Raw genomic sequence first — 26,179 nt, 5'->3', positions numbered from 1 at the left:
AGCAGCGTTTATATTTACTTTATAAATAAATTAACTTGCAAATTATGAGGGCAAGGCTTTTAAATCTTCTGGCAAAGAAAAAGTAAAGAAGATCCTGTAATTTATGGAAGTAAAGCAGAATAAAATCCAGCAAGATCAGTAATATGTCAATTAATTATATGCCACATTTCCATGTAAATATCTGTCTTTGGAGGATGTGTTTTTTTAGCACCCCTAATTCTCTCATTTTTATTCCAAATACAATTTATAATTTGAATCACAGGGCTATTTTTATCTCTATGGTTCAGTATTTTCTCAAGTAGCAACTTTAACTGCTATACTTTCCTGTCTTAAAAGGCAGAACTCTTCTAGTCTAAAAAAAACTCATTTGTTGAAATGGGGGGGACGTATTGTTTGAACCCCTTAGGGGCTTTTAAAAACAAAAATGTCTTTTTTTGCACCTTATGAAACAAAGTACCCTATATTTTGTGGGTGTACAGCTACATTTCTCATATAAGTTTGCGTAGTTTTAACACAAACATTTATTTTTCATATTGCACCAGTACAGTTAATGAGCAACCTGTACTTGTGTGCCTGTTTGTTCTGTCTAAAATGTTTATTTTGGAATAAAGAGGTTAATATACAAAATATTTTTTGTCCGATTCATCGATTAATCGAAAAAATAATCGGCCGATTCATCGATTTTTAAAATAATCGTTAGTTGCAGCCCTAGAAACGACACTGTCAAAGAACGTTATCGACAGAGGAAACATAAAAGAAGAGGAGAGTTTTGTGTCGGGGGTCAGGGATGAGTCTCCTCCGTCATACATTTTTTATTTAGAGGAGGAAAGCAGGGAACAAGATGTTGTGGAAGAGGAGCCAGGGTGGCAGAAGCTTGGTTTGGTGTAGAAGGCTTACAGCTGTACATGTTTGAGCCCTTGCCTCGCAACACTGCCAGTTCTGTTAGCTCTATGCCTGCCGAAGACACAGACGTCCATCCCCGTTAACACTGGGGCGTAACTCAATGGTAAAGTGAATGATTCTTATTAGGGATGCACGATATTGGGATTTCGGCCGATATCCGATATGCCGATATTTTAAAACTCATGTAGCCGATAACCAATATCGATACCAATGTTAAAGCTGGACAAAAATAAGTAGTCATTGAAAATAGCAGTTTTGTTATCCATTTCTGACACTTTGAAAAATAATATACTCAAATATATTTTCATATGCTGATATCAAACTGATTTTTAAAAACGTGGTATCGATCTATTTTACTTTCAAAATCTCATCCTTCTGTTACAAACTCTCATGATATTTTGCAAATTCTTGTGAGATTTTTTTTAGTAAAATAGATCGATACCGCGTCAATATATCAACATATAAAAAATATGGCAACATTTTGTGAATTTTCGATGGATTTCGTAGCATAACGATGACATATAGCAATATTTCATTAGTAAAAGAGATTGATATGGTGTTTTTAAATGGCAATATATCAACATATATGAAGATATTGTGATATTTTAATGTATCAATATTTTTTCCCTCGTCTTTAGAAGTTTTTAAGTCTGTAAAAAAGAAGTTTTTGAGGAAGAAGTAGTATTTTGTTTTGGGTTTTTTTTTAGACTTTAGAAACTCAGAAGCTGATCAAATATCGGGTTAAATATCGGTGGGGTGGCCGATGTCCGATATTCAGTTTTAAGGCCGATACAGGCCGATACCGATAGGGGGCCGATTATATCGTGCATCCCTAATTCTTATTTCTTATTTCGCCTCTATTAGCTACGAAAAATGAATCAAGATGCTACGGATGAAAAGTTTGATTAACAGGCGACCGTTGATATATGTTTGGCTGAATTTAGGTGTACAAGCTGACGTATAACTAACTGGCCTGCATAAGATAAGGAAAAAAGAAACAAACAGATTTTAAGACAGGTTTTTTTTTTTTTTTTTTTTTTTTTTTTATAGAAATTTGCAAAATTTTGGGACAATATTGTCTGATAAAAAGCACCTTTATATACATGTTTAAACCAGAATGATTTGATATTTAAATATGATTTCCCTACAACTTTAAAAAATGTTCTCGTTAAAGTTCTGATGTATTGTGATGAACATGTAAATTTAACGTAATTTTCCAAATACATATTTTTGCGTTTTCTGTGATCCAATGACGTTCTGTAGGTAAGCCAGTGATGAACGTACCGGTTTCCAGAGACATCCAACACATGCAGCTCACTAGCTTGTGACAGCTCTGCTGGTATCCTCTTCAGGTTGTTGTCTCGCACACAGAAGACGTTGAGACCGCAGCAGCCTCCAATCTAGATGACAACACAAGCATGCATGTCAGTCTGAGCAGAGATATACTGCTTGTTAACACAGTCAGAAAATAGCAATGCAAATACTATGATGAAAGTGTTTTTCTTCTTTAGGGAAAAAAGCTGAAAAACAAATTGAAAGCAGGGGAAATCTGTGTTAAGCGTAAGGATGGCAGTGTGACCCAAAATTGGTAATGATGAGAGGAAATGGGATGTGGCAGAGTAACAGAAAATTAGGCATAATTGTCAAGGAAAGGCAGGGATCTGGTTGGCAATAGGCTTCATCTGTTACATAATACATCTAGAAATAAGATGTGAATAAAATTTCATTATTTAAAATTTCATGGCTAAAAATGCATGAAAAGCAGCCAAAAAATGCTGGTTTTAAAGAACCATCCCTCCCAAACACGCAAACCAAATCTTAAAAGTTTGCAAATATACATAAATCTGCTTTCTTCACTCATCACACCAATGGATAAAACCAAGCATGGCACAGAAAACTGAAATGAATTAACAAATCTATGCCAACCTCAGACCCTGTCTATACCATGACACCGCCTGCTTGCCTCCATTGTCTGCGATACACGTGTTGAACTGTTATTTTTTTTATCGTTTTCCTCTACACACTGTAGGCTTTGCATATTTCCCACACAGGGGCATTGTATGAGCTCTAAATAAGCCTTTCAGATTAAGCCTTCAACCAAGCGTGACTTCACTTAGACAGACAAGAGTCTGCAGAAGAAGTGTCACACTCAAAGACAATAGTGACACTCAAGACAGAGCTGAAGCTGAACGAACATGTAGACGCACAACAAACAGGAGCATTGTAGAAAATAAAATGGAGAAAGGGCTTTATTTTGACTTTTAATTCAATCACAAACAATGCTGCCAGCAGCGCAACTTCAGTCTGTAATTCTCAAGCAGGAAATTGTGTGAAAGAGCTTCAGTTTGAGCAAATCGAGCCACCTCTAGACAGGTAACTGGTGTTGTGCACAATCGCATGCAACCGAGCATGCTAATGAGCGGCTTAATGATGGCATTTTGATACATGAAAACATGTAGTTTAGGTTTAAAGGCAATTTCAACCATTATCAAACAGCAGAAAGAGTCACAAGACTGTCTTCCACAGGCATAAGTTGAAACTCCCACACACGTATCTCTCTGGGAAGCTTATACCCAACATAAACCTAAGGCTTAAGGCCTATCCATCATAACCACTATACTGTGGCATCCTGTGTCTGCACTTCTTTTGTTGTTGTTCCTGAGCCTGCAGCAGGCGGGGAATGAGTCAAGCTATGGGTGTACAGGTACAACAAAATACCCTGGAGCCGGATTAATAGTGTAGCACTCTAGGTTTAGTCCGACACATTATTCAGGGTTTATACAGGAATGAATAACTTAAATTGAATGCTTTTTAATGCTCTTTTAATGCTCTTAGAAATAATTTTAATGTCACCAACAGGTACCTATCGACAGGCTGCAGCCATGTCCCGAATTCCTCGTTTTCAAGCCACTTGAAATTGAAATTTGCTTTTTTTCCCCCCATTATCTAGCTTTTTCTCCGACTCAAGCTTCTTTTCTGAACATACAGCTCTGCGATCAACCGGAAGCAGTTCCACGCAAATATATCGTGATATAATATGTCTGAGGAATTTGCTTTTATAAACATTTTTTTTAATAAAGCATTTTAAATGCCACAATAAACACATTTAATGAATTTTAGTGCCAATTAAGGCCTTAGTTTAAAAAATAATAATTTAATGACTTTTAATGATTTTTAATGACCCGCGGAAACCCTGTTATGAACCTGGGACTGCTCTTATCCAATCAGTTTGGGGAAAGGAGGGCATTCAGCAGAACTTTCCAAGCAGATTGGGCAAACCGAAGCAAGTTCCCACCAACCAAAGTTTGGTTTAGGCCAATCACTGTAACAAATGAAAATAGCAGCAAACACCATGAACAACCACAGAAATCTTTTGCTGTTCCCCCTTCAAAGATTAGTTTTCTGTTAAGCTTCTTCATGTGGTAAATTGTGAACATCAATCAGTTTAGTTTTAACCAGTATAGAGATGCAACTAAAGATCATTTTGCAAATCGATTAATATGTCGGTTAATGGATCAATAATCGGATAGTAAACGAAGACTTAAAGAAGATTTTTTTTACAGAATTAAACCAGATGAAACTTTTCCACTTGAAAAGTACTGGATAAAGCACAATGACCGAAGAAAAGGGTTTTTTAATCTTAAATGCAAATTGTTTATATATTTTTTTTTTACAATTTTGGTATAATTGATTCTCAAAATGGGTTGCTCTGTCAACTAAAGGCATGTTTTAGTGTCTATGTACTCCAGTTAGTGCTTAATTGATTACTAGTTATCGTTTCAATAATCAATTAATTTAATTAATTGTTTCAGCATTAAACCAGTGTAAACTAAACATTTCAATCTCAACAACCTTCTGTTTTTTTTTCCATTTTTAAATTGAGGTTGCATCAATAGCTACTGAAAAAAATAATTTCTAAGAGTGTCAGTAGGGTTGTAAAGGCATACCTGCTTTGGTAACATTGTTAGCTTGTTTCTGTCACAGTTTAAGTTGGAGAGTTTCTTTAAATTTCCAATACTAGCAGGCAAAATCTGTAAGAAAAGAAAACCATGATCAGACTTCATTTCAAAATGTTCCTATTTAAAATCTACACAAAACTGCATCCTCATTTTTAAAAAAAACAACACACAAATGATCACGTATTTCTTATTAATACATATTTACAATCCTATATTCATTTCTCCTACTGATCAGATATCATTAAAGAAAAAATAAAATAAATCTATGCATTAAGGTTTGCTAATACCAACACATCATGACACAATGCAAAAATATCTATGGACGGTCTGCTAAAATTATGTTAGACTTTTACTGGACTGCTGCTTATCAAAGATGAACTAAACTACCTGTAATTACCATTTAGTTCAACAGAATAAAATGATTTGAAATTTTGAAGCAGTTTTTGATAAGTCATTACAAGCAAAATGTAAAGGTAGAAGATGAGTCTTAGATTAAATCGTTATAAATTGTATTAACAATTATTAATACTCCTGGTATACAACAACAACAAAGAGCAAGTACCAATGGTAATATGGCAAACCACTAAACTGCATATTTGCAGCTAAGTTTGGATCGCAAGTCAGTCTTTTGTTGGTCAGGTTGTTTTAAAGTCTCTATTGATGCTTTAACACTAAGTTCAGGTCATTCTGGGCAAGTAAATGTTTTATTCTTTGGCCAGTTTTTCAGACCTGGCTTATATTTTTCTAGTATTTTCTATTAACTGGCCAACAAGGCCTTTTTTGATTCTGTTTTTTCATCATAAAAACAGTCTGACCAGTCAATCTAAAGTAGCTTGACCTTTTTGCTGCTGCTTGATTTTAGACTTGTGCTCAAACTGGTCATCATAAGCCATCAATTTGAGGCACTCAAATAATATAGAGAAAGACCAACCTGTATTTGGTTCTCAGTGAGAACAAGCTCTGTCAGACTTTCACAGTTACCAATGGATTCTGGAAGAGACGCTATCCTGTTCTGGTCAGCTTTCAGGATAGAAAGCTTCCTTAGTTTTCCTGCACAGAGAGAAAACACATTTTGATAAATGTGACATGCCAGAAATCATCATAGCAGTTACAGACGAGAACTGTTTTTGTAAACATCTGCAAAGATCATACAGGTTCACACTCTGAATGCATCAAAAGACCTCTAAAAAAAACTAAATGGCCTCTACTTATATAGCGCTTTTTCCAAGTCAGAAGACTTCGCCAAAGCTCTGTACACAACCATTTACCCATTCACACACACACACACACATTGGAGCCAAAGGTCCTCTGACCACCACCAGTAGGCACTGCAGGTGAAGTGTCTTGCCCAAGAACACAACTATACTGAAAGCCTGAGACGGGGCCTGAACCAACAATTCAATAAAACGGAACGTTTGACTATAACTGCACAAATAGTTTGTGTCTCATTATCAAACTACATTTATACAAGCAAAAAACAACCTTTTAAATAAAATTTAGTGAAATATATGTTGGCCAAGGGGTGCAAATGCCATGTAGATGCATAATTTCCCAGCAAATTCAAAACTAATACGACTAAGACTATTAGACTAAGACTAATACAAAAACGCATACAAAGAAAAAAGTATGTTATATGAGAAAATAAAAAAAAAAATTCTGACAAGCTGATGGAAATTTCTATAGAAATGATTCAAAATTAAAAGTAGCAGTGTGGCTCATCATAATAAAGCCCCTTCGTGAAATCATTTTAAATGTTTCAGGGTTTGGTTTTGTTTCTTAGCTAATGGTCCTCAGGTTTTCATCAGCTTAAAAACATCTTCAAACTGATTTTGCCCCGTGTCAAGATCCTGATTATTCTCAGCTAGAGGTGGGAATGTGAATAGTTGTAAAGTTTTCTCTAAAGCTTTGGATCAAATGTGTTAGAAAATTAGAAAATGTCCAAATAAAATCAGACAAAGACACTAAATTATGCTGAAAAAGAAAAAAAAAAATCCCCGTTCTTACCGACACTTTCTGGAATATACTCCAGATTGTTCTGTGACACCAGCAAATCAGTGAGTGACACCAGTCCTCCCAGCTGCTCCGGTAGAAACTCCAGCTTGTTTTCAGATACATCCAGATATAACAAGGTCTTAATATTGCACAGCTCCTACAGTGCAACACAAACACAGGCACTTAGAAAATGTGCATTTGGAAATAATAAGGCAGAAATGATCCTTCGCTCTTAGTCTGGGAGAAGATATTCTTTTCTTCTTGTAAAAAAAAACAATGAAAACTAATAAAAGTAGGCATCATGGTTCTGGGCTCTAGTATTTCTCATATTCAAATATTAATTTCATCAGTTATATTTCTATGTTATATACAGTTGGACAGAATTCTTTAACACAATAAGAAAACTGAATAAAACAGGCTAAATAGACGAGGATCCAGTACAAAAATGCAGACAATGACTGAGTGACTTACAGCAGGTATTTCAGTTAAGTGGTTTCCATCCAGCCATAAGTCCCGCAGGCTAATAAGACAGCCAATTGATTCAGGCTGCGAGTATGGAAAACATAAATGGAAGAGACGAGGAAACAGGAAGAGGAGAAAATAAAATGGAAAATATCAGTTTAGCTTTTATATGAACAATCTGTTGCGCTACTTTTAATATGTTGGTAATTTTCAAATTAATTTTAAACGAGCTCAGAGTTATAATGACTAAAGGCTTTAGGCGAGAAGTAAACAGAGCAGCAAGCATAGGGAGGAGATCAAGGAGGGGTCTTTCAGCAAAGGTCACTAAGACCAACATGAACATTTCTACAGCTTTAACAGGAGGCTATGGAGAGGTCCGTAATCAGGATGTTTTCCTCTCTCACTGCTCAGATAAATCATTCTACAAATAAAGGAAAAAGGTTGTACAACATGGAAGAAGTGTTCTCCACAGGACTGTCTGTAATTGGTCTTTCCAACCGGGGGTCATTTTGATGGTTTCTCTCTTTCTGAGGACAGCTTTCCTCGTTAATTGGGCGTTTTATCCATTGGTGGGCGACAGATACCCACAAGCCCAGTTTTTTTACACTGTAGTGTGTTTTCACAGAAACTCAACAGGTTGGCATATTTCAGACAAACACAAAAACATGCTGCAGTTTTTTACTAATGAAAAACTGAATTGCTTCATAATCCCTTTCATACATCATAAGGTAGGAAGGAGTTTTTTCACTATCCAGCTCACAATGAGGAATACATTTTCAGCATAACCCTTTCAAAAACATGCATTCATATTTTTTATTCCTAATCGAATATATTTTTGCTGTGTTTAAAAAGCTGAGTGGGAAAATGCCTGAAGAATTAAAAAAAAAAAATCAGTCTTTTTTTTAGTTTTATAGGGAACAAAACAAACAAGTTTTGTGATTGTTGAGGTATAAAAACATTTTCCATTTCCTAACTTTATTCTTTCTAGTCTTGAAATCCTTCACGGTCAACAGAAAAGCCGTTCTTGTGAGATTTTAAGTTAAAAAGAAGGCTTTGAACGGATAGCCATCCTACCATCTGCATGATAAGATTGAACATCTGTTCTCAGGGGATCTAATCTGCCTGAATGCGACAAGCTCAAGGAAATGGGAGGATTTTAATTTGCTCATTTTGTTGACAGAGTAATGTTCTGCAGAAGAATAAAATAATCACAAGCAAATAAAAGAAGTCATTTTTTTCCCTAAACTTACCAAACTGTAGAGTTCATTATTGCCGAGGTCAAGTTCTTCAAGTTTATGAAGTTGAGATAATGACCTGTTGGTGACAAATACTTTAAAATTCAGACACAGAATTAAAAGGAAATGGACACACACATATATCGATGGAGGACTTACTCTGGCAGCATCGTCAGGACATTTTCTCTGAGCTCTAGTGATACCAAATTAGACAGTCTGTAATCAGAAACAGAAAGGAAGAAGATTACATGTTAGGAAATGGAGTTTGCAAAAAAGAACAAAAAAAGAAAAACTGCCCCAAAACTGATGGTCTTCCTTTCAGATAACAGGGAACAGGAAGTACTTGGGAGGTGTGTCTGTTATCAAGCGCTGCAAAATTGCAGCGGCATAAACAACTGCTTCGTACTTTCAATTGCAGAGTAAAATGTCTTAGAGACTACGAGAGACCAAAGTACAGGAGTTATCTTCTGGTATCAATGCGCTTTGTCAACATGTACCCAATTAAAGCAAGATTTGATATTTATCATGTTGCTCACCTGCTACATTTGGAACCAAAGCATTAAAGGTAAATATAAATGTTTTTGTGAAGAACTGATCCGTAAAATTTTGTGTGGATATTTGGCATTCTATACACTTATGTGTTTAATATTGATGTATTTAATGTTTTTTATTATTATTATTATTATTAATAGCAAAGATGTGAAGTGGAAATAAAGTGCTACATGGTTTTTAAAACATTTTATCTAAATTTTGCAGTGTCCGTATATATTTCAGGCATATTTTCCTTTTTTTTTTTTTTCTTTTTTTTTCACATTTTCAAACAGATCAATTTGTGATATTTTTGAAACTTGGGACATTTTTCCATTACCTAACCCCAAACTAAACCTCCTGTCTGCTGCACTGTGCTGTCATCTTCGCTGATTCTCTCTAAAAACCTCTATAAGCTGTTACAGAACAGCTAAAAATAAACACCACACATTTTTTTATTTACTTACATTTTATTAAGAGGTATCAGACCGTGGGACAATATTAATTCACACAAATTCTTTAGCTTTTCTCCTTTCCAACATTTAATTGTTTTAATTCCACTGACTTTATACATCCCTGCTTTGTTTACATAACATCCCCATAGCTTCAGCATCATTTTATGATTTTAACATAAACCTTCCTCTCTGTGCAGAGTTATAGTCAACATTTAATGTTTCCCATGGAAGCAGCACCAGATCTTAAATTAAACCAAATAAAAGCCTTCATGAACCACAGGGTGACCCTCTGCTGAGGCCACAAGAAATACAACTACCCATCAATCTTGCTTCTTGTTGCTGTTTATGCATTTATTTTTTTATTTTCACTAGCCACAGCAGGTCACTAAGCTAATGAACATATTTCTTGACAGAAAAAAAAGAAACAAAACCCGTACATCCCAGAGATAAACTATTGGAAGCTTTTAACCCCTTGTCTATTTATCTTATCTAGTCTGAAACCTGCAGCCTTTAATGCAAACTGTGTTCTGCTTTTCATTAAATGCTCCCCCTTGATGGAGACAAGCATTTGAGTCAATGCATTATAAAAAAAAGAAAAAAAAGAAAATGGGCATGTTTGGGGGGAAAAGCTGTACTGCAAGGCAAAGGAGGGAGACAATTTCCACAATACAGAGGTTGAAAATCAATATACCTGAAAGCAGTTGATGTTGCCACAAAGCATGTATCCCCCCCTCCAAAAAAAAACCACCAATAATACTTTCAAAACGCAGTTGAAGCAGAATCTAAAAAAAAACAAAACCTAAATCCCCACCTACTGTGGAGAAACTATTTTTAGATTTATCCGTTTAAAGCCGCTGAGTGAGATGTTGTGCATGACACAAAATAATACAAATGGATGAAAGTCCCAGCAGCCCTTGTAATTTTTATCCCAAAACCATACTTAATCCCCGAACATATGGGCTTATTCATGTCAATACCTAGACATAAAAAATAAACATATTTATTTATTTTATCCAGGAAGCAAGCATGAGTTCAAAAACCTACAAAACTCAGCTATCCTCATAATAAATCGTTATCAAAGTCTGAAATAAGTAAACAAAGACTAATTTAACACCAATATATATGAGAAAGCTAAGAAAGAACCCACTATGTTGATCAACATTTTAAGACAATCCGTTGAAGCAGAGAGACAGAAACCTTTTTCCAATAAACATAATCACCCTTTCATTTATCCTACCGAGTGAGACGATCAGGAGCAGAGTAGACTATATATGGTGCTCATACTAGATGCCTGTATATCATGACATCAGAGTTTCCTACTCAGTGTCTTCCTGTGAATCTCTAGATTGCAGTCTAACCTTAAATTTACATTGCCTCCGGGTAAAGTGAGGTAGCAGTAAATCTAATATAGGGAGAGAACATACTGGTTTGGCTTCCAAGGCGTAGTTTATAAAATGTTCAATAAGGTTGACAACAGGGCCTTTCCAAATCCTAAGAATAGCCTGATTTACTGGTTCAAAAAAATAAATCAATCAATTACAGAGCGTCTTTGGATAACTGTCAGGCTAGAGGACACTGGAACACAAGTGTATCAAGAGTAGGGGTGGGTATTGGCAAAGAAGTCATGATTCGATTCGAATCACGATTCACATGCCACGATGCGATTCTATCACGATGCATCACGATACTTGAAATATTGCGATGCATTGCGATATTTTCACTGAACACTATAAGAAAAAGATACAGCCATTACCAGTGGCTGACTGGGTGTGTGTGATCTGGATAGTGTCTTCAATTGATACATAACTGAAAGCAACTGAATTCATACATAGCTGTATTTATTGAAACGACTTTTGGAGGTGTTGCCATGAAAACAAATACTGGACAGAAATATTACTATTACTGGCGTGGACACGCTGACAAAAAGATCTTAGGATTCATCAAACTTAAAATAACAAAAATAGGGATAATCAGTGCCATTTACATGGCCTCAGTGGTCCTTTAAACCAATGAAATGAAAACATTCAAATGTATAACAGAGAAGGTTTTTACCTTCTTTGTTTTTAAAGCCAAAATGCATCCAAGCATCTGACTTGAAATGATATGGAGCCGGGCGAATTTTCTCAGGCACCTCCATGTTTTGTTCACGAATGACTCGTCTCAGTATCCCGCGGCCGGACATGCTTGTGACACAAAGCAGCGGGCGTCAACACATCCGCAGCGACATCTGCTGGACTGGAAGTTGTATTCCACTTGATTTGGCTGATGTGCGCCAACCATTAATGTATTTTATTTGTTCATTTTTTTAAATTAAGAATCGATTCTTGCCATCAAGAATCGATGCAGTAGATCACAAGAATTAGAATCGCGATGCATCGATATCACGATTAATTTGCACACCCCTAATCAAGAGTAGGTGAGTTTAACATAGATTTTAAAACAATATAAACATCTCCCCTGTTTGACTGTTTTTTGCAGCAGCCAGCATGGTCAAAGCTTAATACAGTTAAATGAAAGACTTGGATATCTGGTTAGTGTTGAAGGACTCAAGAGCATGCTTTAAAAATGGATCAACTGCTAAGGCATGGTGGTGTTGGTGTCATGCTGAGGGGTTTTTTTTCACTTACAAAAGAAAAAAACAAAAGATAGAGAGATAACACTTTGCATGGTTTATTGGGACAACTGAGAGAAGCACACATCTAAACAGAATCTGAAAATGAAGCACATTAAGCTTCTGGAATAAACCCTGACGTCAACCCTGTCAAAATTACTGAATCTGTATAAACGGCGAGCCTTTGGCTGGGAAGCAACTAACTGAAATTAGTTCTTTCATTTCTGATAATATGTTATTTAAGGTGTTTTTACTACAAGAAAATCATCGATAATTTCAAACATGCACAGTTTTCCTTACATAATTATACAGACAAGAAGAAAAAAGAAATCTAATAAATCAAAATGTATCCATAATGATCCTAAAACTGACTGTGAGAATATGTCCACCCCAGAGCTGCACTGTATGTTTCCTCATTAACTGCATCTCTGAAAATCCTGTAAGGTTAAAATCAGGTTGATCCTTAAATTCCAAACCCACTTTAAAACACATCCCCTGTGCCCCCCTCCGTCCTAAAACACATAGCTCTGTTATTAAATTCACGTACAGCTAAACTCTACAATAAAGGAGAGCTTACAGGGGCATGAATATTGGCAGACATGTCATCCACTGCCAGAGGCGAATATATGTAAAAAGACAGAGCAGCCTAGTCAGAGACAGTGACTAACGTGTCTGGAAGCAGTGATGTGGTTGTTTTGGGGAAGAAATCAGGACATAAAAGAAAGCAGACATGCTGGGTCTGTTCCTGTTTCTGACGTTATTTGCTGCTTAACTTGTGGTTGATTGAGCTTTAGTTAGAAACATGGTTGTGTTTTTTTTTTTTTTTTTCTAAAGGAAAAAAAAAGAATGTGTGGGATGTTTTTAAAGTCCAGAGGATTTTAAAGAACAGAAACTATTGTATGCAAGAATTGTTCCACAGCCCACAAAGAACGGCTGATACATTTCCGAAGTAACACATTTAACTATAATATGAAGCCTCATTAAAAAGCACATCCCGATTTAAGATAACCTTGCAAATAGAGGTGGATGTTTATTTGTAAAGAACCAAAAGGCAACTTTACATCCTGTATGCACTTTATACATTCCCTTTTTATTCTTTGATTAGAATAAAATATTTGACCATTTAAGTGCATCTCCTTACCTTCCAATGTCTTCAGGAAGAGCCTGCAGTGAAACATCATTGATGGACAGGCATGTTAGATTTTTAAGTAGGGTAAAGCTTTCAGGTAGCCTGAAAGATAAATAGGAGAGAAAGTAACTGTTAGATTAACATTATCCAGTCTATGAGTTGTCCAGAACTTGTTTCAATTACTTTGAGGGGTACAACCTGTATAAAACTGATTCCTTAAAATTACTTAATTGATTCTTTTTTTTTAAGATAGCGTCATTGAAAAAAACAAAAGATCCAACCTTTATCTCTGACATGATATAAATAACCATTGGATCCCCTAATTATTATTCATTATTTATTAAATAAATGTAACTAAAGCTTTTTTTTGGCTCCATTATGATTAATCCAAGATGTTCTCATCAATAATCCAAATAAATCATTATTTCCTTGGGGTATGACAATAATATGACAGCTTTTTCTTTCCCTTTCTGTTCCCACCAGAACAGGCTGGATCTGTAACAGAACACGACATCAGCTCCCTGTCGTTCAGTCATCTATCGATGTAGTAAAATAATTAAATACTAATTGCCACCCCCCCCCCTTGCAAATGGTTGACCCAAAAAATTGTTACGGATTCAAGTAATAATCAATGAATGCCGCTCATTTCATTCAATTCTCATTTTTGTATTTTTCTGACTTCTTAAGAGAATAACAGGATCCGCCTGCCACAGGAGGTTTTATAAAAGCTAAACAATCCTTTGTGCCTGCATTTGGTTTCTGCTTTGACAAAATCTGTTACCTGGTGAGCGACTGAACTGAACTCAAACGTATAACTGTCCTTTTCCAGCCTTCTGAAGCCTAACATCGGGTAAGGTTTATAGGTCTAAACTTAACTTACTTTTTGTACTTTTTTTTAATGTACAAAATAACTTCACAACCCAATTACCATGAAGTTGCAACTAGGACCTTAGCAATATAACAGGTATAAACAAGCAGTGTACAAGTGGAAAATTGTGTTACTACAGCGAAGAAAGTGCTGATGAGGTTAAATATGTAAACTACTGAATTGCAGCAACTTTTGCTTCCAATTACAGCAGACTGCTAAACACCCCCACACTGTAAAGGCATGTGGCGCTGCTCATGCTGAGGCCTAAATTAGACGTAGTCTCAAATCTAAATTGAAACCAAAACACAATCTGCAAACCGATTAAAAAAAGGCAAAGGATGTATTAAACCTATGAAAAGGAGACATATTTTTATTTTTCATCTTGGAAACATTCACTCAACACCTTTGTAGTTAATTCCACCTTGCATTAGAATGCACTGGTGAAAGGAAACATCTAGAAAGTACCTCATTAATGGATTTCCGCTGAAATCTGCAACTTGGAGGGCTTTGCAGTAGGAAATGCTCTCTGGAATGTCTTGAATATCTGATTGAAAGACAAAGCAGATGTGGACGTTAACGGGCAGAGATGTTGGTTAGAGGAGAAGTTAGGCTATATAAATTAATTAACACACATTCAATTTAAAGATCAACCTAAATCCCAGGACCGGCTGGGTGATGCACACAGGAGACCAAGCATTTCAATGTGTTTGAGATGAGCCCTCATGGGGTCAGAGGTGTCGGCACACACTTCACTACTTCCTTGCAAGTTCATATTTCTGGATTTTTTTGTTTAAACAAAAACACATCCTCCGTCCTCCGTTTGCTCATGTATGAAGCAACAGGGCAAAATCAACCTACACACAAACTGCTGAGGCAGCTGCTCATACCTAGTTAGGGATGCACCTTTTAAAAACATGAGGAAAAGAGATAAAACTTTTGCACAGTTTAAATAAATAGTTAATCTGGGGTCAGGTTGAGGGTTTGTCAATCACGCATCTATACTGCGTTGCTGCATCATCATACATCCTTGCTTCAAATGAATTGCTGTCTGAGAAAGTGATGATCTCTACGGTTCATTAGGGATTTTCAGCTTTGCTGCAGATGGTACAGTAGTGTCTCCACCAATGAAATCTTCTATTCAAATCATATAATGAGGCTATTTTGAAAAAAAAAAGACATCAGGCATTCATCTTTTAATTGATTGGGCGCTCTCTCTTTTGAGGAAACAATCATATTTCAACTCAATAAATCCATTAAACTAATTAGCAGAAAGATTTTAAAAAGGATGTTTTCTTTTCTGTCTGTACATTTTAATCTTGTGTTGAGCTTCTTATTTTTAGTTTGGCGCCAAGCAAAAGTATTCAACTCTTGTACTTTTTTATGCTTTCTTATAAAAACAAACACGTCTATGCATTTTCTTGGGAATTTATGGACTCCATATTGTTTTAAATTTGTCCAGGCTCAGTCTTAAAGCTCGGTTTATGCTTGACGTAAATGCAAGATTTGCACGATTAGGTTGCCTTTAAGCATCCACGTCCTGAAATGTTCCACATCCTCCATCCAGGAGAATTAGCAGCTACCCACACAGCCCCGTGGAGAAGAAAAAAAAAAATACAGTGAATGAGCAACAACTCCAAGTAGAAGGTTTGGAAATAAAGGGCGTTTCTCAATTCACGAGAACGCGAGTACGTACTCGCGTTCTCGTCAAGTCCGTTCTTGGCGAGAACGCAGGAAGATCGGACTTGACGAGAACGCGAGCATGCAAGCACGTATGTGTATTGGAGCAGAAGCGTACTTGTGACGTCATCACAGGCAACGTTGTTTAGCATTTCTTTAACAGTCAAAACTATTTATTCCCTACACAAAACATTTTGAAAACAATATTTTTAATTTCTAAAGCTTAAAAAAAATTTTAAAAAATTACCGAACCGCAAAAAACCGCCATCAGAACGAGCAGTAGTTCACACATAACTAGACCGAGAGAAGTGCACTACAGACGGGGTAAATTTAGCCCTGGCTGCAGTTACCCTCGGAGGTCTGCTGGTCACTCTGGTCCGCTCAACGTTGGACTTTTTTTTTTTATTTCGCACTAAATCTGTAAACAGACCACACAGGGAGGCTTAAATGTATAATGTTATCGCCTCAAACGATTTCAAAACGTACTTTTGAAGAACAACAGCAGCAGAAAAGGGAATGTTTAACTTAACACTGTGAGCGCTGTCTCGAATCAAGCTGCGGCCGCGGGGCATTCTGGGAAAGCGGTCAGTCTGAAGAACGCACAAGTCTGCTCTGATGCATGCTCGATAAAGAGGGCAGGGTGAGAACAACATCCGGGGATTTGTGCGTTCTCGATCTGGCGTTCTTGAGAATTGGAACGGTACTCGGGCTGAGGCTGATGACGTGTCACGAGTACACGAGCACACGAGAACGCTCAAGAACGCTCAAGAACACATATTGAGAAATGGCCAAAAACTCTGTTTTCTACTTCTACACATAATGTGGTGTTCTATGCTGGCTGTTTGTGCCCTACACTGCCCCCTAAAGTCTAACCTAAAAAATTATGCAACAAGCATAAACTTTGCCACAGATTCTTTAATTCAATTCAGTTTATTTATATAACGCCAATTCACAACATAAGTCATCTCAAGTCACTTTACAGTTCAACCAGACCATACAGTCAAAATAATTCAATGTTTTCTATCCAAGGAAAACCAGTTGATTGCAACGACTTTACCCACTGCAAGTCTGGACATTTTAATTGAGATTATGCTTTGATTTAAAGTGGTAAATCAGTTGTTTGAGAACAGCTGTTTCAGGGAGAAGACGTATCAGAACCATTCAGGTGGACAGCCATGTCTATGGAGGTTTTCAGTTTAATATTCTGCCAATTTCTGGATGATCATCTGAACCTGACTGTGTCCTAAACTTCACAACTTAATCCATGGCCCATCAACTGGGTTTTTTGTGTGTTTTTTTTTTTCTACAGCTGTATTTACATTAATATTAAAGAGTATCACACATGTATACTTTTTGTACATGAGGACACTTCAGATGGCAACTTCTTAATTGATTTGAATGGGTTGGGTAGACTCATCATTAGGGGTGTGGAAAAATTATTTTGGCAATATGTCGTGATTTTTGGCTGCCTGATATAATATCAATCTTTTAGTTCTTAGTATCGATTTTTTTACAGCAAAATGTTTTTACCTAATACTGAGGGAAAATGGGCTACCTTGGTACCGCCACTCTGGCAGATAGTGCTGTTGAGCCCTTCTGCTGTGCGGCGCAGGGCTATATCTGTAATTGAGGTAGTCCCAGTGGAAGATGTGGACTGACTCAAACCCCAAGCAACATGGATACCAAAATACATATACAGAGGTTGTTTTTTTATTTATACATTCAATTTTGATTGCAAGAAAAATACTGCAATAAATGTTGATATTGCAATATAGTGATAATATCGTATTGTGACCCATACTCACCCCTACTTATCATACTTAAACATAAATAGAAAATATAAATCTATTTCCTTCTACTCAACCATCATGCAGAACAACAGCTACAATGACTTAAAGATGAAAAAGTTCCAAGAAAAATGAACTATTTTGCAAGGTCTTGTCAATATTTTACAAAGAACTATTTTTAAACCAAATGCAACCCATCTCCTAATAGAAATAAAAATACAATTTTCATTCAAACAGAGAAAATAAAAAGGTTTGAATTTGGTTTCTCGTCTGAATCTAGTTCTAAACCATCTTGCTAATGAAAACCACTCTCTGTTTTTATGTTCCCCGGTTTCAGCAGCTTCACAAACGAGGAGTCAACCTGTCAGAGTTGATTCATTTGCTGAATTCTGCACTGTTGCTCAACCCTGGATGTTCAAGCTGTTAAAAATAAAAACCCCAGAAAAACAGCTGCATGTGTAGATTAATCTATCATACTTTAGTGTCAGATAGGTCTTTATTTTTACCATTTCGTGAAAGATCCAACTCCATCAGCTCCATAAAGTTGCCAATCTCTGCTGGAATTCGGAGGATCTCATTGTCACTCAGGGTTAGTTTCCGAAGTTTCAGCAGCTGAAACAAAGGCTGGAGAAACAAAGAAAAAAACAAAAACAAATAGTCATTGAAACCCTTCACGAGAAAGCACATTTTAAACAGAAAACAAATCAATGATTAAACAATACAAAGTACTTTAAATGATAAGGTGTCAGCATATCTCTCTATTTTTTGCATCCACTCATTCATTATAAAACAATGAAAGATTATTTATTGATGGATCAAAGGCTAAAAGAAATTCTGACCAGTATGCTAAATAGATATATCACTGATTACAATTTTATTTTATTTTAGAAAACTGATTAAACAACTTTCCACAGCTACCCAACTCGGGTTTTTCTGAAACTGCTGCAATTGGGTAATATCACTAATAAGATTTATGACTTTAAACCAATGAAAAGCAAAGCTTTCTAAGATTAATCACCTTCACTTTATGCATTTTTTTAAAGTAAGATCAACAATGAGACTGGGACAGTACATGAGCTCTGCACTTATTTATTGTTTTTCTTATTTTGTAATTATTCCTTAACTTTTACACTAAAGCAAGATTGGGAAAACCAAAGCAAATAGATCACAAATCCCACTCAGTGAACAAAATCAGCCACTATGCCGACTTTATAAAAGGTCAACTTTTAAAAAGTTGGATTTCCTTCTATTCGAAGAGTTTGAAAACTGTAAATTCCCAATATTCTGGGTGTATGGATGCAGAAAATACGTTTTTCACAGTTTAAAAACTGCTTAGATGCAAAAATTGAATATTATTTTAATTTCTTCATTTTCTATTCATTTTAAAAGTAAAAGTAACTTTTATGATTTTCTTGTGCTGTAATGTGAAGGGAAGAAAGAAATCTGAAGAGGCTTTAAAGAAATAAAACAACGAAAACAACCTGATCTGCACACCAATCTCAAAATTTGAGATTTTCCATCATGACGATGATTTCTGAGGCTAAAAAGAAGTCAAACTTTATCCTGTGATCTCTGTAAGCAGAGGACTAATGCAGTAACATCTCCAGATTTAATTACCAGCCTAAAAAAAAAACAGAGATCCGGACTTAAAGGGTAAAATCAGTAATAAAAGGATGATATCCTGTCAAGAACAGACAGAAACTTGCCTGTGAGGCAGGGCAGCAATTCTCTAACAATACAGCTTCAGGTAGCTTTAATAAGTTGGCAGGAAACTAACTCATGAGGTTGCCCTTCAGGCTTTGCATTTTCTCTGCATCACAGGTATCAAGTCGTTCCAAGCCGTCATGAAGCATTTTATTTAACTATGTACTACTTGTTATACATTCTGTGACCTATTTAGCTGTAAGTCTTTAAAAAGCTTAGAACGGTCTGTTCCGTTGTTTCAAGCATAAACTTGTTCTACTTTTATGAAAATCTGAACATTTTCCGGGGCACAGAGAGAGAACAAGGCATCGGATTTAAAATCTTTTAGCTGAACACTTCAGAAATGTAAAGGTGATCAGTTTTAGGATGTTACATTTCAAGGAGGAAACTAAATATTTGTTCCCCCTTTTTGGTTCCCTTTTGTCAGACTGGCACCGTTACACTTTCAGATGAATTTTCTCTTAAGCTCTGGCCCATCTTCAAGGAGGATGGGCTGGTTATAAGCAATAAGGTAGGGATTAGATTTTAAAAAGCTCCGGTATGAAAACTAAAACCCTTCTTTGTTCCTGCAGGTTTTTTAAATAGATGCAGGGAAAGTGCTGCAGTGATTGTAGATACATGGAGAATAGGTTATTAATTACTGAGCTTACCACACTGCTAAACAGCTTACTATATATAAAAAAAGCCTGCTTCAATTTTAATTTAGAAAATTTGGGCAATATTTTCTGGTTGTAAACAGAGACAGCTGATTATCAACCTGTTTGATGTGAGCTCCTCTGCACAAAACAAAACGGCGCCAATAGGTAGTTGAAAATTGGACTAATTTACCTACTTAAACATACATCATTAAAAGACCAATACCGGAATGTTGGAGAGCATTAGAGCTGTAATAATTGATAATTGATTGTATAAACAGGGGAAAATAATGTTGATTACATGTATTAAATGATCTGCTTGGAAATATGGTATATTCAATGTTTTTTGTTCACATCAACCAAATGCCTGGCTTTTGGTATAAATAAAAAAAAAAATAATAATCATTGCTTCATCTGCTTAATTTTGAACACGCCCAGCTGAACCTGGTTACTTTGTCCATGAAAAAAAAAGATGAATCTCACGGTAAAACTGCTCTGAAAAACAACTTGAACTGTTTTTTTTTTTTTTTTCCAAGATGTATGAATCATATTCAGATAAAGATATGAGTAAAAAATAAATAAAGCCAGAGTCCAAAAGTCGAGCTTCACCCTGCAGCACTACACATTCCAACATCTTAAGACCATTTAACCAGCCTTTAATCCGTCGTTTCATCAAGCAAACAAACCTGAACGCCATGTTTGACAAAGAATTTAACTTCCAACCACTTTAATTTCACTTTCAGCTCCTTTTAAAACAAATGCTTGAAACCAGTTTTATGATGACAAGCAAAGTGTTTCAGTTTGTCTCTTTTTCTAGAAAATCTTTCCAGACCAATGGACTCATTTAGGACAGATGAAATTGGATCAAAACTGCTCCTATAGAAAGGAAAAATACATCAGCAGTTCTTTCTCTATCATGGTATAAACATTAAAAAGGGAAAAACAACAACAACAAAAAAAAAAGCTCTGTCTCTCTGGTCTTATCAGCTGTTGGCTTCAGAACACCCGGCTTTATGATTCCTGCTTTGAGGCCGGGCAGCAAACCTGTTGTTCCGGTTAGAGCCATCAGCACCCCGCCCCAAACAACTAGCCGGGAACGACAAAGAAAAACAAAAACGGGCTGTGTCAAGAAAAAGACGGAACTTTTTCTCCAAACTACAGACATCATTTGAATGACTGGTTACAGAAACTGCTGCAACTATGATTCAATAACCATTTCCCCCAAAAAATCAGTCACTGAAAATGTTAACTGCTAGATCACAACTGCAGAGAGAGTAATATTTAAACTTACAGCTCTCACAGTTGGATGTATTGTCGATTAAATACAAACTGAAGTGTGTAACATTTAACTTTAAGTTAAAACAGTCAGACAACCACAGCATTTTTACAACACTTCATTCTGTGTATCATATGAGAGTTAAGCTTAGTTTGACCACCAGCATCCTGCTGCTAACTTTTTCTTTACCTCCTCATAAGGGTCATAAACCCCACAGCTTCCTGTTGAAAAAACGGATGTTGTTCTAATCTAATCTCACCGTCCCTGTCTGCATACCTCTAGAGAGTTCCAAATGAAGAGGATGATTTCACAATACTTTAAAGAAACAGAAATGCATATCTCAAAAGTAAAGGCTTACATTGTATGTTTGAGTGGTTTAAATACACAGATTATGCATTTTGTCAGAAAAATTTCTGTCCCACGACTGACTTTATATATCAGGATTAGAACTGTGGAGCTATAGCAGCTTGGTTACCCCGTTCATCTGCACCAACATGTCCAGCCATCATGGCAGGGAGAGAGCACATAGTGTCTGTGTCTCACAAATGAACCTGATTTAGAGTAAAGTGTGCTTATCGACCGCATAGCTAACCCAAAAGGCTATAACCAAGGGTGAAAACCTCAAAAACCCCATGGCCTGAAAGGCCGCTCAGCTAGGAAGAAGAAATGACTCAAATACCAAAAAAACACAGATTAGGGTTTGAAGAGACGTTACTTTTTGGACGTCGTTTCATTAGACGGGGTCTAAAAAGCCCTTTCGCCTCTTTAGATAAAGCGCTATATGAATACAGAGCACTTACTACTCATAAGCACATGAACTGATGACATTTAAGTCCCCATTTTATAAGAATTTATATAAGGAAAATAAGAAAAATAAGGGACATTATATAATTTAACTAATGAATGAATAGAATAGCATAGAGGTCAGACCTTACGTTTCTGCTCTTGATCTACAGAGATAGATGTCAGTCATGATGTCAATAGATAAATAGTCACTAGATAGTCAATAGACTTAATTTCAAAAAGCAACAAAAACATTTCTTAAGATCTATCCGAGGGAACATGTCTAACAAGGAGACTGAACTCTAGCTTCATATCAAAGATGAAACAAGCCCATTAAATATTTGCATCAGAAGTTTTGAATTTTTGAGAGGAGACACGCATCAAGAAACTACTGATCATTCTCTCCCGATTTTAAAATTTGAAGCCTTGAAGGCTTTGTAGCTGAGATAATGATACGTCTCTGCCTGACAGTTTCACCTGAGCTGGAAAACGTTGGAAACAGCATTCATTTTTAAACTGGTTCAACTGGCAGAGGCCTTTCAACAACAAGCTAGTCTTGCATGTTTCTCTTCTTATTATAATCAAAGTGCTGTTTACAAACCAAACTGACGGAAACAAACCGGCCACCTCAGGTAAATGTTATTAAAACTGCTCCATTTGCATCTATTTCTATCAATACAAATATCACCCAAAGCTATATAAGCAAATGACAGACAACCAAGGGAAAATTACAGACCAATTGGTTTTTTTATCTTCTTAAATTGTTCTATGCAAAACTATTGAGGCCATCTGCTCAAGCTGAACTTGCCTCATCTTGTTTCATTGCGAACACGCCTTTTTTGTGCCATTAAAACTCCCTGGTGCATGTTTTTATCTGCCTGCTGGTGGGAATGATTGACTGGAACATGTTGCTGTGTCATGACTCCTTTGCACCATTGCTGATACAATAATGAAGTTAGTGGCAAGGTCACATGAACCACCTCTGGAGGGAAAATATGGTGAGACCAGGGAGAGAGTTTTAACGTTTACCCACATGAGTTCGCTCAGCAGCACTGAAGACTTTAGTTACATTCCAAAGAGCACAATAAAACTTTATCTTGTTTGCATGGAAACGATCCGCCCCCATCCTCAGAAGATGCTTTGAATATTTGCAAACTTAATCCCAAAGTGACTAAGTGGTCTTGCTGTTGTGTGCGTCCTGTTGCAATGAGGGTACACCTGCTGATCACTTCCTTTCCAGCACATACAGAGGATAACAGCTTCCCCCTGCCAATAGATCTATCCTAATAGGGCATTTTCTTGTATGTTTGTATTACCGATAATTGTCACTGTTCAGGCCACCGGTTCACTAAGACTTTATTAAAAAAAGCAGCACGATCAAATGCTTGAGTAACTCGATGAAAACAAAACACATAATTCTGTCTTTCGTTTCTGTCTGAATACCGGTTCCTGCTCTTTCTTTAGCAAACAAAGCAAGCAAACTGCAATAACTGTGAAAGGGTTTTACTAATGCAACTAGGAATAAATGATAATGCTTCACACGTGTCAGTACAGGACAAAAACACAAAAAAAATAAAATAATGCTTTGAATCATCTAAGCCTCCCACCTGCAGTTATGAGCAGAGCGTCCCTTAAGGGGGATAAGCTTCATGTAATAATTCGTCCACTTACCCGGAACAGCCGTGAATCCCATAAATCAGTAACCCTACCCCTTTGCTTTTGCAGGGTAGAGTAAGAATCCAACAATGAAGACACAATTTGGGTCTCAAAGAGCTGATTGGGCTATTTTTTTCTACAACTTAAAACCTTTTTTTTGGAAAAGTTTAAGAAAATGCAGGTAGGGAAAAACAACTGAAAGTGGGCATCTTTAGATACAAGCGCTAAGAATTTTCTAAATGTGATGCATATAAGAGCTGAGTTGTTCAAGCCTACTTTCCAGAAAGAAAAAAAAGACTCGCTACTCATCAACAGTCCTTCTTTGTGGTTTCTGCTAAATTAAAATAGAATCCCTGTGACTGAGAACTTCTATCTTTATACAGTTTGAAAAGCCTCCGCCTGTGGATAATTATTGTCATGGTAGTAGTTGGTATAAGGGCTCTGCTTTTCAGTATGGTTGCACTGAATTCAAATAGAGACAAATCCTAATGCTTCTCCTAATGATTTGAGACAGAAGTAAAGATATCAAGCTGATATTTTAATAAAACATGTGACAAATCCACACTAGCCATAACTCCTTACAGTTCAGATGTCCCCTCCATAATCCAAGTGAAGAATTGTGAGAATACTTTTAAATTCTACTAAATATATCATTCTCCGTCTTCCCACATTACCGGTTAGGTATTATTTACGTCAGCAGGACTGGATGACTAGTTTTTGCGCCAAATCCATTTTTTCTGAATGGTATTAGGAAGTACTAAAAACAATCTGTCTGTTGTGACAGTTTCATCAAGCCGTTTATTTACAGATGAACTAAATTGACTGTGCAATTACACACCCTTTATAAGGGTATTGGTTTGTATTAAATGAGGGTTTAGCTGTAGGTGTGCTGGTCATTTCACCAACTATACAACTTTGTATTTGATATTGCAACAATGGCAATGCATCCACTCCTCTGTGATGATGACACACATATAAAAAGAAGGAAAAAAAGCTGCAAAAAGATCAGTTTTACATTTTAGATTAGAAATACCATGGGTGACAATTCAGTCCTTTACCATTATTTCAATTCATTAATATCAGCAAAGTTATAAAAATAAAAGCTTTTTTTTTTTTTTATTGGTCCAATTATTATTATCTCTTTTTTATGTTGTGCTTTATCTTGGCAGAATAAAAAGCTGGTATAACTGATTAACTAGTCCGGCTATCTGCTAAGGTGGTCAGTCTGTAGCCTGGATTTAAATTCTGCTGGTGTTCTGCCTCACATAGGTTTAAAATGACCATCTGCATTCCTTTATGAACACTTATATATATAATAACAGACCCATTACTCTCTTTGTGTAAAGTAGAGAAAAACGTAGCAGCCTTCTTTAGGCCAGTTGATCGGCAGTGAGCTGGGAGGGACAGTACTCCATTACTGGATGGAACCACTGTTTTGAAACAGTGGTACCTGTAACAATCCAATGCCTAACATACACAATGGATTCAACTGACTGCTTAAATTACAAAGAAAAAAAAGCTAAACAATCCTTTCTGCTTTCTACGGAAGAGGATTAGGGCCACTGAAGAAAAAAAAAGTTTACTGATTTTTAAATTTTATTTCAGTATAATATGACAAAAACGACTTTAATCTCAGAATTCTGACTGTTTTCTGACAGCTAACAAACATGTAAGCATCAAACTGTAGCCATGTCTTTTTTAGAGACAAGCTCTCTTGTGTTAATCACCTGCTGCCCTTCCATTAAAGAAATAGCATCACAGGGGATCCTTCGGCCATGTAAAAAGTTGCCCAATTCCTATATTTACCCCCAATGTGTTACTGGCCCGCCCAAACAACTCACATGTTTGTCAGTGAAGCTGAGTGCTCCCACATCTCTTCCTTCATGGTGAACATCTACATTTAGATCCAACATTCTGACATTAAAGTCAGAATTCTGAGATTAGAGTCAAAATTCTGAGATTAAAGTCAAAATTCTGAGATTAGAGTCAGAATTTTGCTGATTAAAATAAGGATTCTGAGAAAAAGGTCAGAAATCTCAGATTAAAGTCAGAATTCTGATGATTAAAGTCAGAATCCTGAGAATTAAAGTCAGAATTCTGAGAATTAAAGTCAGAATCCTGAGAATTAAAGTCAGAATTCTGAGAATTCAAGTTAGGATTGTGATGATTAACGTTAGGATTCTGAGAAAAAGGGTAGAATTCTGATGATTAAAGTCAGAATTCTGATGATTAAAGTCAGAATTTTGATGATTAAAGTCAGAATTCTGATGATTAAAGTCAGAATTTTGATGATTAAAGTCAGAATTCTGATGATTAAAGTCAGAATTCTGATGATTAAAGTTAGGATTCTCATATTAAAGTCAGAATTATGTAGCCTGGGTGCCAGTCCGAACTTAGTCCCGCCCACAAGGTTTGAGTTCGGGGAAGTTCGGTCTGGCTCTGCTTCATAGTAGCGCGAGTATTAAAGCCCACTGTCAGGCGATCCAAACAAATTGTCAGGGCGGGCTTTATACGATGAT

At 36.3% G+C, this 26,179-nt stretch overlaps 1 protein-coding gene across 1 annotated transcript in view; it reads right to left on the bottom strand.

The window, feature by feature from the left end:
* Window positions 1–26,179, bottom strand: part of lrrc1 (leucine rich repeat containing 1) — a 37,080-nt gene that overhangs the window by 8,815 nt on the left and 2,086 nt on the right. Inside the window, exons 3-12 of the mRNA XM_038296294.1 lie at window positions 18,113–18,230; window positions 14,608–14,686; window positions 13,287–13,376; window positions 8,711–8,767; window positions 8,567–8,630; window positions 7,326–7,400; window positions 6,867–7,011; window positions 5,794–5,912; window positions 4,851–4,934; window positions 2,188–2,303 (exon numbers count right to left, since the gene is read on the bottom strand). Of these exons, the coding sequence (XP_038152222.1) occupies window positions 2,188–2,303; window positions 4,851–4,934; window positions 5,794–5,912; window positions 6,867–7,011; window positions 7,326–7,400; window positions 8,567–8,630; window positions 8,711–8,767; window positions 13,287–13,376; window positions 14,608–14,686; window positions 18,113–18,230 (947 nt within the window). The remainder of the gene's footprint in view (window positions 1–2,187; window positions 2,304–4,850; window positions 4,935–5,793; window positions 5,913–6,866; window positions 7,012–7,325; window positions 7,401–8,566; window positions 8,631–8,710; window positions 8,768–13,286; window positions 13,377–14,607; window positions 14,687–18,112; window positions 18,231–26,179) is intronic.

The sequence above is a fragment of the Cyprinodon tularosa genome, unplaced genomic scaffold (assembly GCF_016077235.1).
Source record: "Cyprinodon tularosa strain WSP-4 unplaced genomic scaffold, ASM1607723v1 ctg37, whole genome shotgun sequence".
NCBI classification, from domain to species: domain Eukaryota; kingdom Metazoa; phylum Chordata; class Actinopteri; order Cyprinodontiformes; family Cyprinodontidae; genus Cyprinodon; species Cyprinodon tularosa.
The sequence above is the reverse complement of the archived record's forward strand: the minus strand, read 5'-3'. Positions and strand labels throughout refer to the sequence as shown.